Below are 27,257 nucleotides of genomic sequence, written 5' to 3'. Positions count from 1 at the left end.
AAACAGGGGAGACATGGAAATGAAGTGGGAGAGGAGGAACAAACCTAGGGTTGGTGAAATCTGAAGGGAGCAGGCCTCTCAGAGCAGGCAGGGCCGTGATGGGAGCGGGATAGTCTTATCTGACCCAATCCACACTGCAACGGTCACAGCTTTCATGGCCTGCCGAGGGAGGAGCGACAGCCGGAGGAGAAAGATAGAACTGTGGACATGAGTAATCAGACAGCAACAGACGACACGACACTCTCACTCTCATAACAGCTCTGTGACAGAATGTCAGTCTGTATTTTAACTCGGTCCATCCCTCCTGTTCCTCAAAGCTCAGAGTCTCATATTATGAAGAGGAAACAGGGCTTCTTATCGGACACCGGAGAACTGTCCTGCCTCTGCAAAAGCACAGGACTAGACATAATGCACCAAAAATAAATCCACTAAGCTGCTCTTATAGGAAGCTGCCATCTTTCCTGATGTCATCATGACATATTGAGGAATACGGCTCTTTGGAACAAAAACATTGACATACAGAAACTGACTATATAATTAAAAAACTATAATAATATATGTAAAAATATACAATTCCAATTTTGAAACATTAATCGGTAGTTACATTTGCATATGTTTCCCTGCATTTGCAATGTTATTGGCAATAGTATTACTGTTTTTGAAAAGTCATGTGATCTGAAAAAAAAATAAAGAAACAGGTTTCATTTAATCTATACTGAACAGTTCTATTTTTGTCAACTAGCATGCAAACAGATGAAAACAACAAAAAGTTTTCAATCTTCCATCCATACATTTATATGAAGCAACGTATGGCTGTGCTGCCCCAATGTGGACACACACACACACACACATACACACACATTATGTATAATACAAATTCACATGAGTTTCAAAACATTTCTCCGTCCTAAACATGCAAAATGAACTAATAAATTAAGAATATTAAATCAAATACAAGGCGGTGAAACTACTGTGGCACCCCAGATTAAATATGCAAAGTACCACTTTGGTGGGGAAAAAACACCACGAAGCCGCAGGTATTCATATACAGGAGGTTTTATTCAACATTTTGTGTATAAACATAGGCCGCAAATGCCTTCCAAACGTTTCAGTCTGCAGAATTCGTTATCTATTTGTACAGTCCTATGACCAGAACATTAAGATATTAGCAATAATAAATAGTGACAAAAACCTTAAGAGAAAGAGGGGAGAGCATCCATAGCCTGTCCCAGTGGCTGTCCAGCATGTCTTCATATGTTTAAAGGCAAGATTTCAAAATAAATCATCAGAACATTACAATAGTTGACACAGATGGACCCCTTGCAGTGCTTTCATGACCAATCATCTCAAAAACCAATATACTTCGTGGATACAAATAAATCTGTTCTTGCATAATGCAAAATCAGACTGCAGAGAGTGATGTTTATAGACGTTTCTCACGGTGTGTGATACAATCTCATTATGTTGAAAAGAAATGATCACATTAGTCTTTAAACGATGTGCAGTGCAAAGAAATTGCTTCTCAAATATCATGCGCTGTATCACTCCCATTGAACTGGAGCATATGTCCAATATTTCTAACCCGGACACATTCAACAACCTAAATAAGCACATTAAATAAGCAATTAACATAACTGGAATGCTTTGAATCACCTAATGCCTTCTGATAGCAACAGATCACAGTTTATGAGTTTAAGAGTTTCATTTTACAAGACGGAACCACATGTGATGCCGTAAAATTATGATTATTAATATCTAATCGGACAGGTGCGAGATACAGGAAACGTACATTTAGTGCCGACAATCCGAGAATAGGACAGATGAGATAATGGAAACGCACCTTTACTGGACACGGTAACGGAAAAAGAGGGTGGATTAACAGAAATTCCTTTTCAATTGCTAAACCCCTTTTTGTATATATGACTTCAAAAAGCCTTCTACAGTAGCCAGAATTTGGTTTAACATTACAACTCAAACACACAAACAAACAACACTTATCAAAACTTAAAAAAAAAAAAAAAAAACATTAAAAAAAACACTTTTAAATCGAAAACATGCCTGCATGTTAAATAAAGTAACTAAAGCACCTTTAACTGAAATAATAATTAAGAGCACTCATTTTTACTGATATGATTAACAGAAATGCTATAAAGACAGAATACCTGTACGGTTCCTGTACTGCATCGTCGTTCTTGGCGTCCATTGTTAACCCTTCCTTCATTAAACCATCAGACAGGACTCAAGGATAACAGTTTGTGCTATATACAGCATTGTGTTCTTACCTTTAAAGGGATAGTTCACCCAAAAATCATTTACTCACCCTCAAGATATTTCAAAACTGACTGATTTTTTTCTTCTGTTGAACATAGAGATATTTTTAAGGATGTGTGTAACCAAACAGTTGATGGCCCCCATAGACTTTAATAGTATGGATTGATTCAATGATTTAAAAAAAAAATCCAACTGTTTGGTTACACACATTCTTCAAATATACACATTCACTTATTGATATCATCTTTTATGTTCAACAGAAGAAATAGACTTATAGAGGTTTGGAACAACTTGATGGTGGGTAAATGAAGACAGGATTAATATTTTTGGGTGAACTATTCCTTTAATGTCTTACGATGAGACCGAGAGGCACAGCTGTATGGTTTTCAGTGAACATAAACCACAGAGTGCAGTGAAGCCAAAGCACGCTAAAAACCTTTGTGTTTGGTCAACTCTCAACACTAGATATATGGCAGAGGAAACGCTAGTATTGTGTGCTATTCTCAGAGCATCTTCAAATCCTGAACGGATTCAAAAAGAACGGAAAAATAAGAGGATATGTAAGGAATCTACAGTACTTCATTACACAGATAAGTTAGCGATAAATGTAGACATACTCTGAAATGACTGAAATGTTGATATCTGTCCCCAAAATAAATAATCATAATTATTCTATATGTATTACACAAAAACTTCAAATAAAGCAAAATATATTGACCCTTTTGGTTATGTACTTAGAAATGTATGAAGGTTTATCTCTCTCCCAAAATATGAGGGAAAAGATCTAAACTACAAAAGCATAATGAAACACGATGTTTTGAAACACACTCATGAATCCTTAAATATTGCTTGATAGAGATGTCTGGGTCAAAAAAAAAAGAGGAAAATTAAATAATAATGAGATTTTACTCAGATCAATCCATTTTTCAGATTGTTCCTTGATGTTCTTAAATTAGAATCACATCAACACTGACAAAAACCGAACCAAACACCATCGTCTACACAGAAATCCTATTAAATTAAGTCCTTTAAATGATTGACGAACACTAAGAGAAACTAGTCATTTGACTTTTAAAGAGTCTGTAATCAGAACTACGTTGAACTCCCATGTAATTATCTATCACATAAAAGGATTTGGAGCTGGATACTGAATTGTAGCAGCACAGAAAGAGCATCAGTGACCAGTGGGGACAGACAAAATGAGGACAAACATAAAGCCAGAAGAGACAGAATTCACTGTCACCAGCTGATATGAATGACCATTAGAGGCCCACATACAATACACAAGAGTGAGCTCAGCGATCTGAGGAGTCACAGAATGCGGAGCGAAGGTGCTGAACGGACACTGATGTTCAGAGAAACATAGGCGGTTTACATGGAGGGTTCAGTAATATTCAAGATGTGCTCCGAGTAGAGTTCTTCAATGTTTAAAAGGGCTGAGGTGCCCCCTAGTGGCGGCAGCTAGAAGATGCGAGAAAAACGAAGCACTCCTGCTTTTGCCTAGAAGGACGTACTGTAGCTCTTGTGCATTCCAGTATCCATTACCTAGTGGGTGGACATACTCGCTTGCTCTCTTTCCCACTGGTGTAAAACTTACAATGAGAATAAGCACTCCTTCAGACCTCTGTGGAAAACAGGATACTCTGTCTCTTACTGTCTGGCGTCGGGATGGTCTCCAGCTGAAGGAAATACAACAGAACTTGCACCTACAGAAGCAAAAAAGAAAAAGACAGAGCATGTTAGAAAAACTGATAATAAACAAACATACTGTTAATTCATTTTCGATTAAATCATTTTCTGTGGTACTTGCCATCATGTTCATAGACCTTAAATTGTAAATAGTTCATCATGGTTTTCTTTATGGTTTCACTCCTAGCATACCTGTGACATGACTTCCAGTGACCAGCTGTCCCCCATCGTGATAGGTTGTGTGGGGTTAGTGGGGATCTTGCTGTCCTTCTCAGAGGGTCGTAGCAGGGTCGGGCCAAACACGGTTGCCAGATTGTGAAGAGACATCTTGTTTACACTCTCCTTTTCGGCAATCCTAAAAACAAAAAGAGCAGAAAGTGAAGAAGGGGAGAGGATTAGTGCAAAAAAGCATCTGGATGACCTGCCAAGTGCCAAGAACATGTTCAAGCCATATTTCACCATAAAACGTGAAAAGAATAAATTCTATTCTATTCATTTTTTGCAATTGGGATGAAATTTGACCTAGATATGTTCATGGTGAGATTTCCCAACTAAATCTTTTGATCATGAAGCTAGCAGCACTCCAAGAGGGACCATGTGATGTAAAGAAAGCAAAATGTGCTCCGAAAAGATTTTACCCCTGAAACCATACAGCTTTGATTTTTTTTTTTTTTTCATGTGAATGTTCCAGAAACAGGAATCTGTCTTCCTTGTTGTTAAGCCTCTGAAAACATTGTGAAAGTCAATTCAATCTTGTCTACCTCTTGAGATGATCCAGCAGGAAGAGGAAGGTGACCAGGTTGGGCTCTGGTAGAGACAGCAGGAGGTTCAGCATACAGCTCTCCTTAGCTACGCTGTCTGAGAGAGCTGAAAAGTAACAAGGACATAATCCATTTAGTTCTACCTTTCAGAAGCCAAGCCTGCTCGATACTCGGCATTGTGTTTTGTAAGTAAAAACAAATGACGAACCAATGCCCCCTGCAAAGTTAGGGTACAGCTCGTCGGTGAACAGAGGCTCAGGAAGCTCCCTGAAGTACAGCTTCAGCGTTCCGGCAATGGCATTCACATCCATCTCACTCATCATTACTGACACATCTTTATTATCTGTTACAGAGAGAGAAAAAGAGAGAGATCAGCAACCAAATTGGCTGACAAAATATATATCGGTCATTGCTCGTTACATCGTTATATCATTATTTTCCTGTTCACCACTGTAAAGCTGCTTTCAAACAATCTGTATTGCATAAAGTGCTATATAAATAAAGCTGAAATGAAATGAAAATGGTCACTCACTGGTGTCAAATGCAGTTTTGAGCGCTTGGATGTCAGTGGCCACTCCTGAAACACGGTAGATGCCCACTTCCTCCATTCCTCTTCTTTCGATCTCCTCTAGACACTGTCTGACAATGTAGGGCACTTTAGAGCGCTCCCGCCTGAGACAAGAAATAATAACAACATCACGAGACCAGCCATTTGATTTTAATGATGATGGACAGAAAAAACAGAGCAACACTTTTTTTTAACATTCAGCAAAAACAAGATATGCAAACAAAATCTAATATTTTGACACTACTCTTTGGGTTTGCATATATACTTTTTTTGTTGTTGCAGCCATTACAGTCTTGATCCTTCTTATCATTTTAGCATTTAATCATCTTAACATGGTGAGATAAAGATACATTTCTTATTAGTAAATGTTGAATTAGTAGTGTTGCTTAATAGTTGAAAGCCTGTGTTCACCGTTCATTTTCATTGTATGAAAAAGAGTAGAATAATGCCTTTTGTGTTCAACAGAACAAACAGAGATTTGCAATGACATGAGGGTGAGAAACTAACAAAATGTATCATTGGATGAATTATCTCTTTAAAGCTTTACATTAATCAATGGTAGGCGCTGCTTATGTAGAGACTTTTAGTGCACATGTTAGGTTCTAAGTATCTGTAATGGTGTTGTCATGTTGTCTTTAAAGCATTAATTGGTTCTGCCCTTAAACCAACTAGAAAGCTCATTACAGACAATCCTCATTACTGTCAATCAAATCAGACCATAAACACAGCACAGAAAAAAGCAGTTCTATGAAGCCTGTAATTTTCTGTATATTCTAATTTCTTTTGCCACAATGAATGCCTAAACATGCAAAATAATAGCTTCAAAATGTCATTTGGTCCTTTTTGTAAGAATGACCAAATTATTTTCTAGTGTGTCTAATCCTCATGTAAAATGTGTGCTGACTCACTTTGTCACCGAGGAGATATTTACTCCAAACACACCCATGGGCTTCCGTGAGGGCATTCTCTTCAGGCTGAACTCCCGGCTGGTGAACTTCACAGATATTTTCACCTCAATCTTCAGAAAAAGGTGTATATTTAGTAATTATAGAGAAGGATGGTTGGATTACAGCAGAGGAGCAGATGTGGATACACTCACCCCATTCATGGGGATAACTGTTCTCTGCCAGTCTTTACCCTGGAGCATCTGAGGATCCAACTGGATAAGAAAAAGAAAAAGTAAAATACAATGGGATTTACAGTATGAACTACAACGAAGACATGGATTCGTCTTTGCTGTGATCTAGAGGGCTGTTGTATTGGCTACACGTGTGTCTTTATATGGTATATACACACCACAGATGTTATCAAGGGTCTGAAGTGATGTGAACATTTTTCTTAATGCCAGTTCTCCTTATACAGCAGTTTTGCACATCACCAGCCAATTTCCATGATCCCTCCAAGCAAACGTGGGGCCATCTGGAGTGGGCCAAATTCAGCATGTTCCTTTCCCTCATCCTGGCCTAATCTCCATATGGTCTCGTGTAAGGCCTGATCCTGCTCTGCTATCTAATCTCATCATCTCAGTCATTACAACCTGTCTGTCAACAGGGCAGGGAGAGAGAGTGAGTGAGAAGCCCGGCCAAACACCAGTGCCAACTAAGGTCATTAGAAGTCCAATGGCTAACTGCACCCACATGACTCCACCCACACATAATAATTTATATATATATAAAAATAAATGAATAAATGTGAGAATGCTGACATGACTGGCAATATTTGAAAGTTATAATATTACCTTTTGGTACATTTTGACTTATGGCATGAAAAAATATTAATATTAATTCTAATGAATAGAACACAATTTGTAAAAAGTTTTTTTTTATTATTATTATTATCCAGATTATATAGGAAGCCAGAGTAGATGAAAATATGAAGAGATGATATTACTATTGACATTTGGAAGTTGACTGAAATTTCAATAAATTGTAAATAACCAATATTATAAGCAAACAATTGGGAAAAAAATCATTAAAACTGATTGACCGACAGCATGGCTTTCTTTTAAAGTGCATCATCAAAGTGCAATATATAATACAATACTTTAAAAATGATGAACACAAAATGTTTTTTTTTTTGTTGTTGTTTGTTTAACAAATATTTAATGCAGTCTCTCAATACAAGGCTATAAAAATGCATGCATTCTAATTATAAAACATTATTATTTTTATTTTTATTTTAGTACATTGAAGTATATCATGTCACACTGCAGGACACTGCTAATGGCTGCTTAAACATTTACCCATACAACTGTTAAACTTCTTATTATGATTGAATACAGTTCCCTCTCAACAAACAACCATCTGTAATTTTTCCTCTCTTTACCTTTCTTCTGTGCAGGACATTCTGTACACGGTACCATAACCCTGTTCCTTTGTCTGCCAGGGCAGTTTGAGTGGAAATGTCTACTTTTACACTCTTCACCAGCTCCACATCACAGTCCTTGAAGGGTGGAGAGCAGCTCCTGCCCTCCTCAGTCAGCCCTACCACCGCATCTTCACTCATCTCCTTCCCATCTACGATCTTCAGCTGGAACTGGAAAAGCCGTAGGACTCTCGACACCGTTTCCTTGAGTAAAACTGCATAACTGTCTTTTTCTGCACCTCAAGCTCAGAGTAGATGATCCCTTGACATACCTCAGTCTGAGTAAGCTGCCCTGCCCTGCCCATAAATCCCTCCATAGCCACTAACATCCAGTGCACCAATCAGAGTAGGTTCTCACCAATCTCCCACAAAACTCTCTAGGGAGGGGACTGATAGGTCAGCTGATCTGACGTTTTTTTTTTTTTTTTTGGTTGTGACATTTTGAGACAGGACACATGAATTATGGATGATTTGATGCCTTAAAAGCCAAGGCAGAGTGAATAACACCCTACCTATTAGAAAGAAGATTAAATGTCTGGAGTATAAAGGCCAGTCCCCATCTGGGACCATGTCTCTCATAAGAGCAGATATACCTTTAACCGGACTCATTGAGTGCCCAGATGGAGAATGACACTTAGCTCACAATAGTTTACATGAGAGCCAAGCTAATTTATGCCCGCAACGCACCTGTTTAACCAGTAGGAATTTGCCAATTTGTTAACCAACAATATATAGGCTAAATAACTACAAAATACACAGAAACATATTAGTTGACCTCACTTACTACATAGTGGGGGTGACAAATGACTAGTCAACCATCCACCCAAATTTTGGTTTAAAATGTGTATACTAAAGGCCTGGGTGGTAACTAAAACTATAATTTTTGTTAACTGACAAAGCTGAAATAAAATTAAAAATAGAAAAAATAAAAAAATAAAAACATTAGATAAAATATTTATACAAAAATGGTGTGGTGTGGTAGGTAGCAATTTTCAAAAAAAATCTTTTTCCCAAATTTGTTTAAACTGTCTATGTATGTCTATGTCTCTCATAAGAGCAGATATATGTGACAGTCGCCCAGCCAATCATTTCTTTCGTCCCGGTTGGAAATAATGAGCTGTGTTTATTGCTGCACTGAGAGAACTACAGACGCTCGATTTGTATACTTTCGTTTTCAGAGTACTTAGATTTTAATTATGTATTGGTATATACACGTAAACAGTTTAAACAAATGTGGGTATTTTTTAAGTATTAAAATTACTTGAATATGACAAAAAAGACTAAATGACATAAAATAATAAATGAAAAAAGCAATAATAAAAATAAAAGCTAATTCAAAATAAGATTAAATACTTCTAAATTTTACTAAATAAAATAATATATATATAAAATAATACATTTTAATCAATAAAATTACAATGGCAAAATGTTTGTTGCAGTATTTACACAGTGGACTGTAGATCATACCGCGATTTGTCCTTTGCCCATAATTCTATCCGTGCTGTCTCCATCCTCCCTGTTCATCTTGGCTTTGTTGTAGCTCTTTTCGTAACACAGTAGACGTAATGTGTGGGAGCCCTCCAACTCAATCTCAAACTCCTGAAGCAAAAAAATACAGAAGAACTACATTATCCAGAATATATATATATATATATATATATATATATATATATATATATACACACACACACACACACACACAACGAATACAACAAATATATGCATACAGTAGCTAAAACGTCTTTTTGGGAAAATAAATATATATATATATATATATATATATATATATATATATATATATATATATAGATAGATAAAAAATAGATAAAAAAACCTGCATGCTACTGAATAATAATACAATTATTATTATTAATAAAACAACACAGAATGCCAACATTTTGTTAGAAAAACCAAATAGATTGTCACTTTTGAACTCAGTTCACCAAACAGTGTAAAAGGAACCTCTGACCAGATTTAACACCTGGTATGCCTCATTTCCTTTCCTTTTCTCCCCTTTACTTTGGGGGATGGTAATTGCTTTTAATTAAATATATAAAATATAATTTGTCCAGGAGGACTTCATATTCCACATGGCCTCACTTATGCTGCTCTTAATTAAGAACTAAAGCCTCAAGAGCATATCAGTGGGCAGGTCTTTTCATATCAGTGGTATATAGACAGGGATGGGCATGTGGGATTACCTCATTCCACTTGGGCTCTGTGGTGTATCTGTACACTCTTGTTTTGGCTTTATTCACAAAGATATTAAAGGAATCCACCTCTAATGTGCAATACAGATCTGAAGAGAGGAAAAGGAATTAGGAGTTACTGATGCTTTAATGTGGTGCCAGGACAGGACAAGCAATTGTATACATGAACTTTGATGAGCACAGAGAGAGGAAGAAGGAAAAAGACACGTACTTAAGCTCTGTTTAAGTCCAGAGGCAGAATGGACAATTACATTCAGAAATCCATACAGTCCAGTAGGTTCATCGTCTTAAAGTGGAGAAAAAAGTGGAAATGACTGTTCAGTTCAATGCATTTTAAATACATAAAAAGAATACAATGGAAAAAGAAATATTAAACACAATAGAAAAATAATAAATAAATAATTTTCTCGATTTTTTTTAATAGAATCAAATCGCTTTGGATAAGATTTGGTATTATTGGTCATCTCAACAGAAAAAAATGTCATTCAAGACATGAGCAAATTTTACATTTGTTTGGTGTTTTTTATTTTATATTTTTATATTTATTTATATTTTGCACTGAAGAATCATGCACAATAAATCTAGGAACATTTTAAAACAACACAGCTTTGATTTTATGTAGTCTTTAAGACCTGTGCATCTTTCTTACCATCTTTATTGACAGTGAGGGGTAACTGATGGACCGTCTGGAGTTTGACACAAGAGTTGGTGAGCATCTGAAGCTCCATGGATGTCAGGCTGAAGCTCTTAAAGCCTGAAAAATAAGTAAGCATTCAGTTGAGGAGGGAAAAAACTATCACCAATTCAAATCCTGATTTCAGTGACAATGCCACTCACATTTTTTCTGCTGTTCTCGAATCACTTCCTTCCACTCCGCACGCTCATAGTCCGATGAGATCAGAAATATGTAGCTCTGAAACGCATAACCGACACGGACTGTGAGCATGAGAAGGAACATTGAGAAGGAGTTTGAGGATGAAAATCAGATCTGACAGAAAGGCTGTGAATCACTGGCTCCTACCTTTCCATTGCGGTTGTGCACTCTGAGGGGCATGTTAGGAGAGTTCAGCAGCAGTTGCGATTCCTGTTCTGACAGCTTCTTTTTCAGCCTCTCCATAACCTTTGACCCTTTGTTGGCTCTCTGTTGAGATAGAAGTAAAAGCACTCGTAAAACCTATTTTTCCGTCAAAAAATGCCGTCATTTGAATGCATGTATGCGACCCAAAAAAATTCACTAACACTGAAAGGTTTTGGGGTGGTCAGATTTTTCTAATGTGTTTAAAACAACCAAGGCTCAATTTATTTGATTAAAAATACAGTAAAAACAGCAATATTGTGAAATTTTACAACAATTAAAAATAATTGTTTTCTGTTTCAATACATTTTAAAATGTAATTTATTCCTGTGATGGCAAATCTGAATTTTCGGCATCATTACTCCAGTCTTCAGTGCCACATGAATGACCATTCAGAAATCTTTGTAATATGGTGGTTTGATTCTCAAAAAAACAAATTAAAATACAGTCAGATCTGAGAAGACAACCACAAATGTTAATATTTACTATTTTTTCTAATTTCATAAAAACTGATAACAATTTATACATGACAATTTGAGTGAAATGTTGTTTAAAATATACTGTACCCTCTCTCTCTGGATTTCACTCCTCAGGGATGAGATCTTGATCTTAATGGCATCCAGATCTTCATCAGGGGCCTGCGGGATAGGCAGGGGCTCTGACTCTTCCGCCGTTTGGAAGGTGAGATCCGAGAAAGGAACATACCACTTTGAGTCATACTGCTGGCTCTTCCTGTAGACATTAGGGGAAGAAGGGGTGATGGGGGAAATAATTTAATATCCAGGCAAAAAACATCCTAGAATTTGATTATAGAGCATGGATAATTATGCAGACTGGGCCCACAAATCTGAAGAGTCAGGATGTTAGGCTCATATTGTGAAAATAACAAGACTGTCTGACTCAACAACACCAATATGGTAATTGCAAGCTGAATTTCATAAAAAATAGGAAAAGAGTGATTAGACAGAATTAGGGAAAGATAGAAATGAAGATGAGAGAAACAGAGATTTTCCTTACCCTCCGATCTGTTTCTTCAATTTGGCACAGAGAAGGAGGTCAGTAAAGAGAAAAACATGGCGTAGTTTCCGGGCCCCTTCCACAAGCTCCACCATAAAGCTGTCCTTCAACAGCTGACGGTTCTGACAAACAGAAAAAAAGGACAATTTTAATTAAACAAAAAAAATACAATTAATTAAATAAAGTGTATCTGTCAAATATATCAATAGGACAATTCTGACTTATCAGAAGTGCCACTAGGTGGCAGTGCCACCTTATTTTCAAAAACGACGACATCAACTCTCAGAAAAGAGCAGTGAGCTGGTGTGTTGATGAGTCTTTGTGTTTATGAAATTAGAAAATTGGGAGGACATTTTGAAACAGGTATTCCCTGTCCACAGATAAGTTAAGTGATAATCCAGCAAGTGTGTGAAAACACACACATTTACGCATAACACAGCCCCTGGCCACATGTCATGCATCAGTGCTCCCACATCACCTCTGCAGTGGGGAAACAAAAGATGATATCACAAGCAACTCATCCAACTCATGGACGCTCTAACCTGGCTCCACTCACCACCACATTCCAAAATCACAATTTTTTCGGTGCAACATCACTACTGCCATTGACTAACCCAAACATATATCACTGGATGCTTGAGTGAATTTCCCAGTTATGTGCTGTCTGCAGCTGGGGACATGGAAGATGGAAGAGTCACCACATACTCATTCCAAAACTCCCAGCATGCCAGATACGTAGTACGTCATTGCATTTCAAGAACAAAGTGTAATGGCTTGATTTCAGCTTATGCCACCGCCAAAAACATGGCTTCATTTTTAGCACAGAGAAATGCAGTGGACGAGATAAGACTGCCTCTTTCCACATCTCTACCAAGGGGAAGAGCAATTACATTGTTTAAACAGTTCAATCAGCGGTTAACAGCGCCTCTTTTTCCTCAGCTCAGCTGTTTTGACAGTAAATCATTTGCGGGGTCCTGTGTAAGTAGTTTGGTTATTGTCTTGAGAAAGGGTAGATGAATCCAGTGAATTCAGAGACTCAAAGTTCTCGCACTCAGCAATACTGAAACGGGATCCTGGGAAACACAATGTTCCCAAATGCTCCCACACGACCAAGATTATCCCGTTTCAAACGTGAATCATGCAGCAAGCGCATACCATTGCAAAAGAGGTTGTCCAAAATGTGTTTGCTAAACTCTTCTTAAGAGAAATGCGGGAAAAGCAGGGAGGTCCACATGTTTACAGGAAACAATAGTTTCTGGTCACATCATTGTGAGTGAGGGACCTTTCAAAGTTCTCACTTTGCCACAAGCCTTTAATCAAAAGGGAGGATGAGGCACATATTTATGATTCTTTTCCCAATGGTAATGCACTCAGCCATCCTGGGGATGGTAGTAGGGAGCTTTATTGTTGTGGCATACTGCAGTCAGATGTTTTGCATTATGACCACTAAACTGTATAATTTAATTTAACAGCAAAAAAAATATTATTTTTGTTAATTCTTAATCTTGGTCAAATAAAAAAAAAAACTATTATTGTTAATATCAATTGTTTTTTAATTTATTATTATGTATTTATTTATTTATTATTACTTGCATAGTTGGCAGCCAAAAATATAATTTTAACCTTAGACTAAAAGATACATCGTACATAAAAATCACTGTACCCCTAGCAGACCAGTGCATTGTAATTTATTAATTTATCCATTATACTTTCCAACAAACAACAATGTAATAAAAACATAAACCCAACAGTACATACTAAAATTCTTCTTTCAAAGAGCACCATTTCAGTGTTTACATGAAAGGCATTTCCAGAACAGTCTCACTGTAGGCGAAATGCAAAGAGACAAAAGCCTCTTTTCCTTTCTCTTTCTCCTTCACTCTGCAAGTCTCACACATTTGTCCAAAAACAAACAGGCCTGGTATCCTACTTAAATTTCATCTGCAAACACTTGCACTGTAATGCACTGTACACTGTGTGCAAATCTATACCAGTATCGTATCAGTTTAAAGTTAACATGATGTGCTTTTCCCCTCTTTGTAAAAGAGGAGACGCTCAAATGAGCTGTCTCAGCACATCAGATGACATTTTCCAACAGTTCGCCTCCAGTAGAAACATGACAATGGCAATATCTCATAATAACCCACTAAAAATGGACTGAAACCACTGAAAAACGAAACATTCAAAATAAAAAAATTAGCAGTTTGTGGAGCTTAAACAATGTGTATTAGTAAAAACAAAAGACCCTCTGGGAGTGCACATTTTTAGCCTTCTTAACATAATGCTACTTAAAAAAATTAATATGATAATTTCTGTTATTATTAGTATTATGAGAATCATTAATAGTGTCACTTAGTTTATAAGGAATAAAGCCCCACATTTATATGCTTAAATCACCTCTTTACAGATTGTTCCCTAAAGGCAAGAAGCAAACCGCTCTTCATATCAGTCTGTGTGTGGTACGTTGACATGCATATGTTTTTGATAGTCTTATTTGATAGCCCGTGGTCAATCTGGTTGTGTATGCACTTTCGTTTGATGTGTATCTATTGTACAGAATTCAGCATGTTTGAATTTCTTCTGTGTTTGCATTTGTGTCTTCAGTGCATAGTGCATCCACTTCATACGCATATTTACATTTTGAATGAGTGTGTGTATGTACCGTACACAGTCAGCGATGGCACGTGTGCAGTTACATATAAAAAGCCCATCACGCATCGCTGTGCGCTTGTATCGCAGACGCAGAAAGCTGCTTTCTGAAAACGGCAGGTTCATTTGCATTTTAATTAAGTGGCTTTGGCCCAGCTAGTGCAGGCCTCTGGGGCCACCCTCAATCTTTTCTCTCTCTCTCTCACCCACATACCTCCAGTTTCCAGCACGGGTAACACTAGACGCGCTAGCTAATCAACGCAACCATGACCTGAACAATCATTCTAATGGTTCTAGCTGCCCACTGATATCAGATATGAAGTTACTCTTAAATAAAGAGATCATTGTTCAGTGGCATCAACCAAAGAAGTGTGCTTAGGGCACCATAATGTACCTCTCAGCTCAAGCTAGAATAACTAAATGAATATAAAGTAATAATGATATAAAGATTATAGCTGAAAAGAATGAGCCAATAATTATTTTTATGTTATGGCAGGAAACTGATGGCTATAGAAACAATAGTATATACTATACTATTTTGTCTAAATAAATAAAAATAAAAAACACTAAAAACTAAAATCAATTGCAAATGTAGACACCACAACAATATAAAAAAATGGACATTCAATTAGAGATTTTCTAAAGATTTCATTTAGCAGTGTTAATGAATGATTTGGTTTTTAAAAAAAGCATTAGATGGCAACCTATGTGAAAAAAGGGGAGATGAGAAAGTACAATGACATATCCATTACACCATTGTCTGTCTGAATACTGGATTCTTAATGGGTGGAAATTTAATAAAAAAAAATAAAAAAAATAAAAATGCAACCTTACCAGACTACTTTATCTCTGTCTGATTTAAAGCAGACTAAATGCTAGATCTGTGAGTCAAATAATGGTGGTAGTTGACAAAAATTGTCATTTTAACCCTTCCATTCAAATGTAGCTCTGCAAAAATCAATATAATATAATAATAGCTTTAACTTGTCAATGCTGGCAAATGGTCATGGTATATGCAGGATAATCCAAGGTTAAAATCCCTAACATATCAGCTGATATATTGTCCAAAATTGATGAGTTACAAAAAAAACCCCACATATATTGTGCTTTTTCATATTGTGAGTTATAAACAATATATTATGCCTTCTTATTCGTTAACAAAATATTTTTGAGAGAATGGCTATGCAGTTGCTAAGGTGTTCAAAGCAATTTTAATAATGCTGATATATGGTTGGTATGGTAATCAGGGTGCTCGCAAGACGCGTGATTCAAGTCAGTATCTCAAATACTCATGGTCTATTTAAATCCCTGAAGCATGAGAAATAGTATTAGAGTAGCTAGTCTTAGCTATTAAAGAAAGCATGCTTATTAAATCATATAAAAGCTGTAAAAACAAATGGAAGGTAAACTAACGCTTGTATTTTCTTCGACTGGACTGTAAGACAATAAGCTCCAACACAACACATTGATTTCCATGAGTTCATTTCATGCACACACTATCAATATTTGATCAGTTGGTCTGTCCGCACGCGCACGAGGGAGGAAGGTGGGAGCGTTGTAGAAACTCCTCCTCACCGTTTACTCAAAGTGGGTGGTGCCTCCTCCACACAAGATGGCCTGTTATGAATAATCAATGAGTTGCGTGACAGAGCAATGTGGCTCATTAAGGCAAATTACAAGCAAGCGCTGTTCACCATCAATCACAAAGCAACAATTCATCTGCCACTCTCCTGAGGCCACATTGCTGGAATGAACACACTGTCTAAAACCAAACATATCTTTAATTCCCAAGATCCTTTCAAGGATGATTTTCTCTGCTGGGGTCAGGAAGGGAATGTGCTTTCTTACCGCCTGTGACATCATCATGACTCAAGAGCATTAGTAAGCAGAAACCGAAGAGGTGATTAAAAATAAATCCTACTAGATCTGAGCACAAACAACTCAAATGCAGCAAAGAGTTACAAATATTTATAGCATAAAGCCCCTGAGGAGATTGAGAGTACATGTTAGTGTGAAATAAAGAGAAGGCATTGTTGCCCAAGGATATGTTGTGGAGAGAGCAGAGGGTGGGTTGGCTCTGAGATGGATGGAAATGACTAGTTTGTGTATCCTGATGGGAGTTCATTGGCTGAATGGCTTCAGGGCACCTGCAACTACTATATATGCGACCTGGAATTTTGACATTTCCTTGCCCTTTAAGAGTACGTTTTTGACAAATACACTCTATCGTAAACAAGATGGAGAACGTATGGGAGCGAGAGAGAAGCGCAAAATGAAAGGAAGGAGGGGTTTTTGCACTCACCTCTCCCTTCTTCACTGTCATGGACTGGCGGCGAGGTGTGCTTTCTTCGTTAATGCTGGACAGGAAGTTCTGTGAGATGCGGAGGGCGTCCTGAAGGAGGGGGTAATCTGGGTGACTGGAGGGTGTGTGTTTCAGAAGATCCTGTATAAAATACACACAAACATAAAAGCAAAATGTATTCAATTAATGATTTAATCAATGCTATTTAAAAAAAATTAAAATAAATGGCTGTCCATGCGAAACTACAACGGTGCACTTGTATTGCTGAGAATAGGAGAAATTCCAAATTGCAATATGGCGACCACAGGGCACCTTACACAGTGTGTATGTTACTCACTAGACTCAAGAGACAAAGCAACCGTTGCAAATCCATTTGTATGAGAAGAAGCGCAAGCACTTGAAGTACATCAGAAATAGAACGGGGCATCAGTATTTGTGGTGTCATGTTACACTGCATCAAGTGTAGACAGCATCGATGATTATAATAGGTTTTGTCTACTTCTGTTGCGTCTGGTGTAGACACAGTGTTAGTCCCACCTTCTAAATAAAAGAGTAAATCACCAATTGGTTAAGTTATTGCATCACTGCAGCGGTTGTTAGAAGCTCCAGTTTCTTTAGAAACCTGAAACTCGTGCTGAGAACTGCACATTCGCATGCTTTTTTTTTTTTTTTTTAACACCCTTTGAGAGTGAGAAACAACTTTTATGACACCATCTGATGTCAGATTTTATGACTGATTTGAAATGTTATTTAAATGTGAGTTTGGCCAGCAGTGTTTAAGATTTCAGTATTTCCCCATTCAAATAGATTGGGCAAGTTGGTATTGCCACAAATATGGCTGCAGAAGAGCGTTTCTTTCTGCACTTTTGAACTCTGCATTTTTATAAATTTTTAAGTTATCAAAGTACACTTGTCTCCTATGTTGTTTGCAGTATCCTTCGGCCTTCACATTTACACTCCCTGCGATTTAGAGTCTCACTTAAGATGGCTGAATACCCTCGGAAGTGAACTTCACAAAGCAGTATCTGGCAAATGGAACGTTCTCTAAATATGAGCAATAGTAAAAATTATGATAAATTACGGTTGACTCACATGTAAAACAAGCGTGCTCCGTGTCACTCTGTCCACTGGTTTATAGAGCAGAGCTGGCAGAAAAAAAGACAGAAGAGAACACACACAGTGGGTGATTATTCACAAGAGCCACTTTCATACTGCAGGCTCAAATGCCGGTTTGAAACCTTATCTAATCCACCCACTCAATGGGTTTTATGCAACTGATTTTAAAACAAGGAAATATATTACATGCTGGGAGCAAAATGTGCAACACTTAAACTCAATGAAAATACCACAGATAATATAATGATCATTTAAATGTAACGATATACATGAAAACAATGAATGCAATCTTGTTATATCTTACTTTCCAGTGAGTATTTGGCTGTCAGGTCCTTGCACTCCTTGGTGCTCCTGACCTTGAGACTCTGCAGAGATATCAGAGACAAACTCAGGATCAATAAACCTGTGAAGTGCACACCATCACACAGCTCTGGTAACTCTAATCTAAAAAAGAACATCAGATTACTATTACAGAACCACCATTCCACATAACATAGCAGATTTTCTCCTAACAAACGGTATTGACTCTCAGCTCATTTCACAGTCATGAACAAAATAATGGTTAATTTGGCATGACTAGTCAGCCAGTTGGCAAAACCAGCCTCAGAGCTTATTAGTTTTGACACAATAGTCTAAACATTAAATGTAAAAACAAACAAAGCTTGATGTTACATGCTTGAGAATGTACTTTCTCTCTCCTTAGTCTCTCTCCTCCCTTTGCTGTATTTCGAAAGAATCCCTTTTGGGAGAGACTAAATGAATAAATTAGCCTGTCACATTTCATCTATACATTTGCTGTAAGTAAATGTTTCCTATTGCAAGCTTTATACTGGCGGCAATACACTCTTGAACCCACTAGAAACTGTCCATTAAAAAAATACAAGTGCGAACAAACAATTATCCTAATGCTTGCTTTCGGTCATGTTAGAAGGGAGGAAAATCCAAATTGTAAAAGGAAGTAGTAGTTGGCATGACAACAGCTGGTAGGGGAAATAAAGTGGGACGAGGTGAGCAGCATCATCATGTAGATTTTATTCTAGACACCCTCTCTTCATAACATTTAGCAAGACATAAAATCTCCCACTGAAGTCTGAAGAGGGTTGAGCACTGCTTTTAGATCTGCTATGCTGGTTGATAATGGTCTCTCTTTTTAATCATTCACTCTGATTGATCCCATGGAGGAGTCCAGCAGGTAAAGCCCTGCATAAACAATGGAAATGACTTGTTCTTTGATGGCAGGATGCATAAAGTACACAGTAGATCTGATAGGAGGTTGCAGAGGCTACAATTCCACTTTCTTGTTTTCTAACTTACTTGCATATGTGTATATATCAAATGTGTGTCACAATATCAGATCTCAATGCAGCCAAGTAGGCCTGATGCTGTCTAATGTTAATCTACATACATCAGAATGAAACATTATTAACAGACTAAATGAGTTTTAAGTCACTATGGTGCATTACCACCTAAAAAAAATTATATGTACTGTGTTAGATTAAACTGGGAAGGATCATAGCACTTGCATATTGTTGTCCTATTGTTAGTTTAACTGCTTCTATTGTAGTCATTTTTAAGTCGCTTTGGATAAAAGCGTCTGCTAAATGAATAAATGTAAAAAAACGTACACGATCAAAACAAATTTTAAAAATGAATGTATGAATTAGATATCTGTGGATAATTCGTTTATAAACTTACAGCAAAAGTGCATAATTGTTTTTGCTCTGGTATCAAAATCATTAAATTTCACTGGTATTAGTAACAACTAATATTTCGACTAGCCTGGTTTGTTGGGGATGCTATTGCTTCTAACCAAACAGAAGCTTGTGTTTGTTTGATTTGGTCAGAAATAAGCTGAGGATTTTGGGTAGAGGTATTCCAGTATTAAAATAAAGAAGACCTTGAGCAATCCAGTAGGCATTACCTCAGAGATCTCTGCGAACTGTGTGTTCGCTTGACAGCACTTCTCCGCGGTCTCCACTGCGAGTTCGTAATTATCCACAAACGCCCTGTACAATCCAAGCTGGCTAGCCTGCAGGAAGAGAAAACAAAGTGAGTCATTCCCACTCATGCATCTTTTTGTCTTTGTTGCCCATGTATGGTGGACTTTAAAGCAGTAGGGTGTAAACTATGGATATTTATGAGTACATCCAAGATGGCAGTTCCCGCTGCAGGCTAACAGTGACACTACCATTAATGAGCGAGATGCACGCATGGACTCGCCATGGTGACATGAGACGGACAGCCGGGACAGTGTCTTCGCTGCAGGAGCAGCTGGGCCATTGCTATGCGTGGCTATAGAGCCTACAGTGGTTTCCATGGCAGCAGAGGCCAACTCTTCAGTGAGCAATTAATGCATGTGGCTGGCGCTAGTAAAAAGCACATTTGGAAATCTGATTTAGCCCATCCAAACTCAATAGCCCTCCTGCCAGTGCTGGAAACCTCTTTACAGATCAATCAATCTCTCAGAAGACAAATCCTCTATACATTAGATGATAAAGAGTTTGTGTGGGTGCATATGCGTGATAATAAACAAGCTGGAGCAGAGCCAACTGAAACAATATTTGTCTGTCTGTACTGACTAAGTGGATTTGGACAGTTTACAAAAGTGTAAACTATGTTACTGATTTCTTTACACAGTCCCAATCTGTAGTCATTTAGCTTTACACTTTAATTTTCCACTTTTTTGGGCCCTTGGGCAGTATGTTACTGTACCTTTAAAGGATAGTTCACCAAAAGATGACAATTATATCCTTATTTACTCTCTTCTCATTCCATTCATACATCAAGGCCAGTTCACACTGCACTGACAGACGCCGACCAACGAGGCCAATCACCAGATTACACAACTTCACTTCTCAGACACGAAAAATGAGAGCAGACCTAAAAAAGATGACGAGTAACAAACTGGTCAGACAAAACCCGGCAAAGTGTCTGTTCCTGTTGCTTGGTGTCTGTCGGAGCAATGTGAATTGGCCTTTACCTTATTTTTATGTTTCAGTTAAACATAAAACAGTTCTGGTGACAATTAACTTCCATTGACTTCCACTGAAAAAAAAAAGAAAGAAAGAAAAAAACAAAAAAACAGGAATGAGCTATTTCTTAAAATATCTTCTTTTATGTCCCAAAGAAGAAATAAGTCGTACAGATTTGGAACTACATGAGGGTGAGCATTGATTTTTGGGCAACCCATCCCTGAACAATCCAACAACTGTTGGACAGGAACAAAAGATAAATTGGTATGACCCCATTGGTACTGTACACGTCCCGGCTTGGCGATATGTCCGGGAATCTTTTATTCTGCACTGGCCAAAGAGTCCATAAGTGAAGTCATTTTCTCAGTGTGTGCAATCCTCTCCATGCTGAGCAGAAACAGCCGCCTTGGGCCAGAATCTATCTGTAGCGTGGAGGACGGGAATTTACTCTGCGACAACCTCATTACAGCGTGGAGAGAGATGATGACCGTAATAAAGCAACGACAACACATGCCGGGCTGAGTCAAACCGTGGCTGAGCGCTGAGAAGATGGGTTAAGCTGGGGTAAGAAACTGGAATGTAAATTTAGCAATGTAAACGGACATGATGAAGCAACTTCAATCAAACGCATCTAAAACATACAAAACCAACTAATCTAAGAGACCATAATCAGAGGAGACATCATATTATATTTATATTCAATTTAAAGGGGTACAAATTATTCAGGTTGTCAATGTTCTGTACTATGTGTGAATCATTAAGGCAAGAAAACAGAGAAAAAAACTTCATTATCGGATCTCGTAATTAGATTTTCAGACAGTACGGTAAAAAAAAATGATTTTTTCTTTTGTCAAATCAACTTATTATTTTGAGTTTCTAATGATTAAATCAATCTCCTTCATTGAATTAACTCAATTTTTCCATTTCAATACACTTAAAATTTCAAGGCAACCAGGTTACTTAATTTTTTAAGTTAAACCAACAATATTTTTTTCAGTGTATTTTTCTATTTAATGATAATGATGGGTGTAAGACACTCTGCAGGAAATACCAATCACTGGTACATTCTTTTTGTGCGCTGGTTATGGTTTTAAACTCACTCTCCATGTCCCTACAGTCATATTCTGAGTGTGATTCATTGACCAAAAAAGTTGCAATAGATACAAACTTGCATGTAGAATAAATATTGTTATTGTGAATTCTTTTGGCCATGATAATTATGTGAAAATCAGATAACATGACACCCCAATCCACCATCAAAAAGAAAAAAAACTATAATTTACTCTGCAAATGCTTGTCACAGACACCGTCTTGACAGGTCAGTATTCATTGATCAAATAACACATAACCAGCCCCTTAAGTGTTAATAAAGGAGAGATGTACGCTAAGGCTGTTTAAAGAAGGTTGAGATGCATCTAAACATGACAGACGTGTAAAAGTTGATACGTCAGCTGGTTGAGACAGCTTGTCAGATGCTTCAGCACAGCAGTGTTCACATCCTCTCAGCCTCGACACACTTCCTCATGATGACATGACCATATGCCAGGCCCAGCTGAAGATGAAAGTATGTTCCTCTGCACTTAACGATGTTTAAGTAGGTCACAGATCTGCATTTAAAAAAAAACTGAATTTCAGAATTTCTCGCTGTTAGGAGTGAATTTACATACGAGTGTCAGCAACAGGCGTAAATCATTAAGTGCAATTAAAAAGCGGGAATATTCAGCTTCTTTCTCACAGTTGAGCTTGTCAAAAGACACCTTTGACTTTCTTCATGATTTGCACTGCGTTTACTTACTCAACATGAGCTGTCTTGAAGGACGGAACAACACAAACAGCAGGAGACATTTCTACCACAGACTGACTACATCTGTCTCGTTCATACATCTTGTTCTCTCTCCTGCTGCGAGCAACTGTCTTTTTAGGGAGCTGCCTCCTCAAGCGCTGCCTCGCCTCCTGCCTCCGGATTCTCGCTAATGGATGTGGGAGAGGGCGAGGGGATCAGTGACAAATAGCCTCCGGTCAAAATGACAGACTAACTGACAGTCTGAGGAAAACCCAACACATTCTGGGTGAAAACAACTTGCTGACTATAGCTTTCGATTACTGAATGTGGGACAGTGAAAGTGGGGAACAATGAAGGGGAAAATGGAAAGATAAATATGTAGAATAAGACTCCCTCACACACTGCGTGGACAGAGAGAGGAGGGATTTATCCCCCCCCCTACAGCAGAGTCACATGAGGAAAGAACTTAATGGAAAAGAGCGGGGGGTTGGGGTGGGATGGGGGTGGGGGGTGTGCAAGAGATAGAGAACACAATCTTCCAATGGCACTATTAATAGCCCTCTCCTCGAGACACAAAGCACACACTGTAGTATCTGCCCAAACGGCTGGGTGAAAAAAGACAGCATTGAGATGTGTTTTTCAACATTACACAGGCTCCCGCAGTCCAGACATTGTGTGACTGTGCAGTGTTGATCTAGGCCTAGGGCCATAAATGATTCCTTTAGGATTCCTTGATTTGGAGATAAATGTAATTTTTTATTCAACCTTATGGTGCACAAAAGTGACTGGACAGCTGAGGAGATTCCACTATGATAAGAAAAAATTTTGACTCTTGCTTCTAACATGAACAATTACATCACATTACATTCTGATAATTTATAGGTTTAGAAAGGACATGAAATTCTGTTTGCTGTCGACTTAAAATACTTCAGAGTAAACATGAAAAAAGGAGGACAAGATTCTATCTATGAAGATCTTATTGGATCATAAAAAAAAAATTCCAAACCAAAATGGAGTCAGGTGATTTGATAGTAAGACAAGAATTTGGTGATGTCAGAAAATGAGAAAATGTATTACATATGATGACACAAAACTTCACAATTACTAAATTGGGTTCATTTGAAGCTGTTTAGATAATGTTACTCACTTGTTTTTGGAAAAGGTCTCCCACACGTTGGTGGTGACTCCACTGCTGCACTCTGGGTAAAAGGCTATCATAGAATTCTTTGTGGATCTCATAAAGCTCAGGCACTTTGAAGAAGATGGTTTCGATCTGTTGAACAGTCAGGACAGGCTGAGAGGTGGTGGCTGCTGCTTTCAGGGGCTTCATGGGCTGACAAAGGAGCAGGAATAGACATTTGGACATGTCAACATATTTTAGTAAGTCTGCTTATCACTAAAGAAAGACAAGGACAACTCAATTTGCAGTGCAACTGAGAAAGACCCAAAGGTACGTGTTTTTAACAATACAATCAATCATACACTACAGTTTAAAAGTGTGGGGTTGGTAATAGTTTGTCGTGTTTGAAAGAAGTCTCTTATGTTCTCCAAGTCTGCATGTATTTGACCAAAACTACAGTAAAAAGAGTAAGATAATATTAATACGTAATATTGTGAGATTTTTATGTTTTTTTACAATTTAATAACTCTTTTTAAAAATCTAATTTATTCCTGTGATGGCAAAGCTGAATGTTCAGTTGGAAACCGTTATAAAGATTATTTTATGAATATAAAGTTTGAAATATAAATCTTTTGTACGTTATAAATGCCTTTACACAAACTATCAATTGAATGTGTTCTTTTTCAAATAAAATCTTAGTGGTAGTGTAAAACAAAGAATGTTAAATATATGACTATGTGCTGAGATGCACAGTTTTAGAGTGCATTTAGCTTAAATTAGCACCGCTAATGTACAGCATCACATACAATTGCATTTTAAATGCATGATATTCCTGTTGCAAATGATGGATAGGCCATTTTGTAATGGACTTTAAGCTCTGTGGCATAATCACTCAGCCAACCCATCTCACTAATAAGACTTCTTACAACACACCTGGTGCGGATTCAAACTTAAATCTCTCTCACCAGTAACAGCGCCTCCAGATGGCTGAGGTAGGTCTCTTCACTGGCCAGGATTCCAGACAACACCCTTTTCCTCATTTCCAATCCCTTCTCTAGGTCCAACTCCGCCTGCATTAAAAGAGAAAAGGAACTCACTCACACGTTTCTGAACAACACACTCTTAAATCACATGACATTAAATTACATACTGGCATTGCTGGAATGAGCTATAAAAAAGTGATTTGGCACTGGTTCAATGGAGCTGCTCCCTGGTCTTACAATAACTGTCTGGGCTACAGGAGAATCATGGGCTACATGAGAATCATAACACCTTTGAACTGAATAAGGCCTTTAATTGCCAACCACCAAGCTCTGAGAAAAGTATCAAATATAATACAGACCACAAATCCATCCAGAAGCAACATATCTATCTTGTGTCATGTGTGTTGGTTACTGAGTGCTGATGACGGCTAAATGGGCCTGAAATGTTAGTTTCCATGGCCACAGCACAGGTAGTGGAAACCACAGATGTTTGTGATAGTCTCATGAGACTTTCTAATACAGATTTCAGGATAAAACATCCATCTGCATCATGCCTGTGTTATCATTGCGGACTCTGCTTGAATCGAGATTTAAAGCTGAAGTGATGCTAAAATACTTTCACTGCATACATTTCTACTAAATTCACCAACTGATGACAGAGTAAATCCCGCCATTGAAACCTGCAGCAGGGGGAAGGTGGAAATCAAGGTTTTATTCATGAACTCTTGGGTGCAAGACGTCTCACCCCAGGGGGCACCCCTGTATTTCTAGACCACCATCTTTTATTCATCCACATATTTATTAATCAAAGCATGTCAGTGTCTTAGCGCATCACAATGAGTTGAGATCATCTCTACTGCTCAAACAATAACCTTTGCTTATTGAAAACACAAGGATGAAAAAGTATTTCTCATTATAAAACAAAACGGGTGAAAAATAAAAGGCTTATAAGTAAAAAAAATAAATAAAATAAATAAAATAAAATAGCCACATGTAATTAGATTAAACATGGGGTATATAATAATGGAGTTCATTTAACCATGTAGATACATTTTTACATTAACGTTCCCCATATGCATACTGGTCTGGAAGCTATTTTCATATGTTATATATCATACTGTACTTTGAAATGTGACCAAATAAAAAACTGAAATGTGACATTATGAGGCAAACATACAGAAAAAGGTAGAACTTATGGAAAAGGTATAACTTTCAATATAGTTTTTTTTCTTGACCATAACAATTTGTTCATATTTGCTCACCTAAATTCAGTCTTTTGAGATTGAATCTTTGGGAGTTTGAATAAAGTACACTGGACTTTTTTGGGGGGGTCATTTTCAGCTCAATTTGAATAGAGTGACCATCTAAAACAGCTTCAGTGACAGATGATGTAAATTTCTTAAATGTGCAGACACAGAGAAATTGTACTCATTAAAATCTTATCTATTTCTTAAGGCTAAAGAAGGGTATGAAAATGCACATTAAAAAATGGGTGACCATCCCTCTGTAGTGTCATTCATTTACAGGTTTATTTGCAGCTCAATTTAAGACGTTTACATAGCAAATCCCTCTTTGAATCCTCCATATTTAAAATCCCTGGCTGTGTCTATGTTGGGTAAACACATAGAGCATGAAGGTGTGCTACTGGGGAAGGGTATACGAGTGTGTGCAGGTGAGCATATGCTCCATATTGATTAAAACTCATGTGGGAGTTAAACACTGAGGTCATAAGGATCCAAACAAATGCTCGCCTCTGGGCTTGGTATTGGCAGGGAGAGATATCAATCAATTTGACAGCCAATAGCTGTGTAAATGAAGAAAATAAGCTCTGTTTTACAATCAGTAATTTAATTTGAAGGCATGACCACTATGCATGATGAAGATTAGTTTCCTAAGGCTCTGATATCAAAGCTATGATAACTTTAAACCTTGGTTGATACAGCATCTAAAAAGAATTTCTTTAGACCACGCATGACTGCATGAAATAATAGCTAAGCTATATAATATTTACTAAGCTAAGATAAGCAGTAAATGTTTAATTAGAATAGTACTGTATGCAGACTCAGCACTTCAGAATCTGCGAGCTTTGAAAACTGGCAAATTTCACAGCTCACTGGATTTGTTGTGTACCATTACCATTGAGGCTATAAATACATGTGGGTTTACCAGTACATTTATTTATAATGGACTGCTTCACAGATGGCATACGGGGTGGATTCTTATCATGGAACAATGCATGCATAAAGAACTCTTTACATTTGCTTTCCACCAAGAAAGCATTCATCTCTCTATGTCCATCAAAATAATTAGCTACTATTATTATTACATGGGCATCTGATAAGTCTGACTGGTCATTTGTGGCAATCTGCAGTCAAAT

General features: G+C 37.5%; 1 protein-coding gene across 1 annotated transcript in view; it reads right to left on the bottom strand.

Annotated features, from left to right (window-relative positions):
• Positions 1-1,040: 1,040 nt before the first annotated feature.
• Positions 1,041-27,257, bottom strand: part of bcr (BCR activator of RhoGEF and GTPase) — a 60,348-nt gene continuing 34,131 nt past the window's right edge. Inside the window, exons 3-23 of the mRNA XM_039688213.2 lie at positions 24,863-24,967; positions 23,925-24,110; positions 19,944-20,051; positions 18,327-18,387; positions 17,999-18,051; positions 16,907-17,047; positions 11,956-12,077; positions 11,505-11,670; positions 10,885-11,004; positions 10,701-10,776; positions 10,513-10,617; positions 10,075-10,149; positions 9,855-9,952; positions 9,121-9,252; positions 6,389-6,448; positions 6,198-6,307; positions 5,254-5,393; positions 4,930-5,064; positions 4,722-4,827; positions 4,153-4,315; positions 1,041-3,977 (exon numbers count right to left, since the gene is read on the bottom strand). Coding sequence (XP_039544147.2) covers positions 3,888-3,977; positions 4,153-4,315; positions 4,722-4,827; positions 4,930-5,064; positions 5,254-5,393; positions 6,198-6,307; positions 6,389-6,448; positions 9,121-9,252; positions 9,855-9,952; positions 10,075-10,149; positions 10,513-10,617; positions 10,701-10,776; positions 10,885-11,004; positions 11,505-11,670; positions 11,956-12,077; positions 16,907-17,047; positions 17,999-18,051; positions 18,327-18,387; positions 19,944-20,051; positions 23,925-24,110; positions 24,863-24,967 — 2,352 coding nt within the window. The 3' untranslated portion in view covers positions 1,041-3,887. The remainder of the gene's footprint in view (positions 3,978-4,152; positions 4,316-4,721; positions 4,828-4,929; positions 5,065-5,253; positions 5,394-6,197; positions 6,308-6,388; positions 6,449-9,120; positions 9,253-9,854; positions 9,953-10,074; positions 10,150-10,512; positions 10,618-10,700; positions 10,777-10,884; positions 11,005-11,504; positions 11,671-11,955; positions 12,078-16,906; positions 17,048-17,998; positions 18,052-18,326; positions 18,388-19,943; positions 20,052-23,924; positions 24,111-24,862; positions 24,968-27,257) is intronic.

This window comes from Pimephales promelas, chromosome 19 (assembly GCF_988280905.1).
Source record: "Pimephales promelas chromosome 19, fPimPro1.hap1.1, whole genome shotgun sequence".
Taxonomy (NCBI): Eukaryota; Metazoa; Chordata; class Actinopteri; order Cypriniformes; family Leuciscidae; genus Pimephales; species Pimephales promelas.
This window is presented reverse-complemented; position numbering and strand designations above follow the sequence as displayed.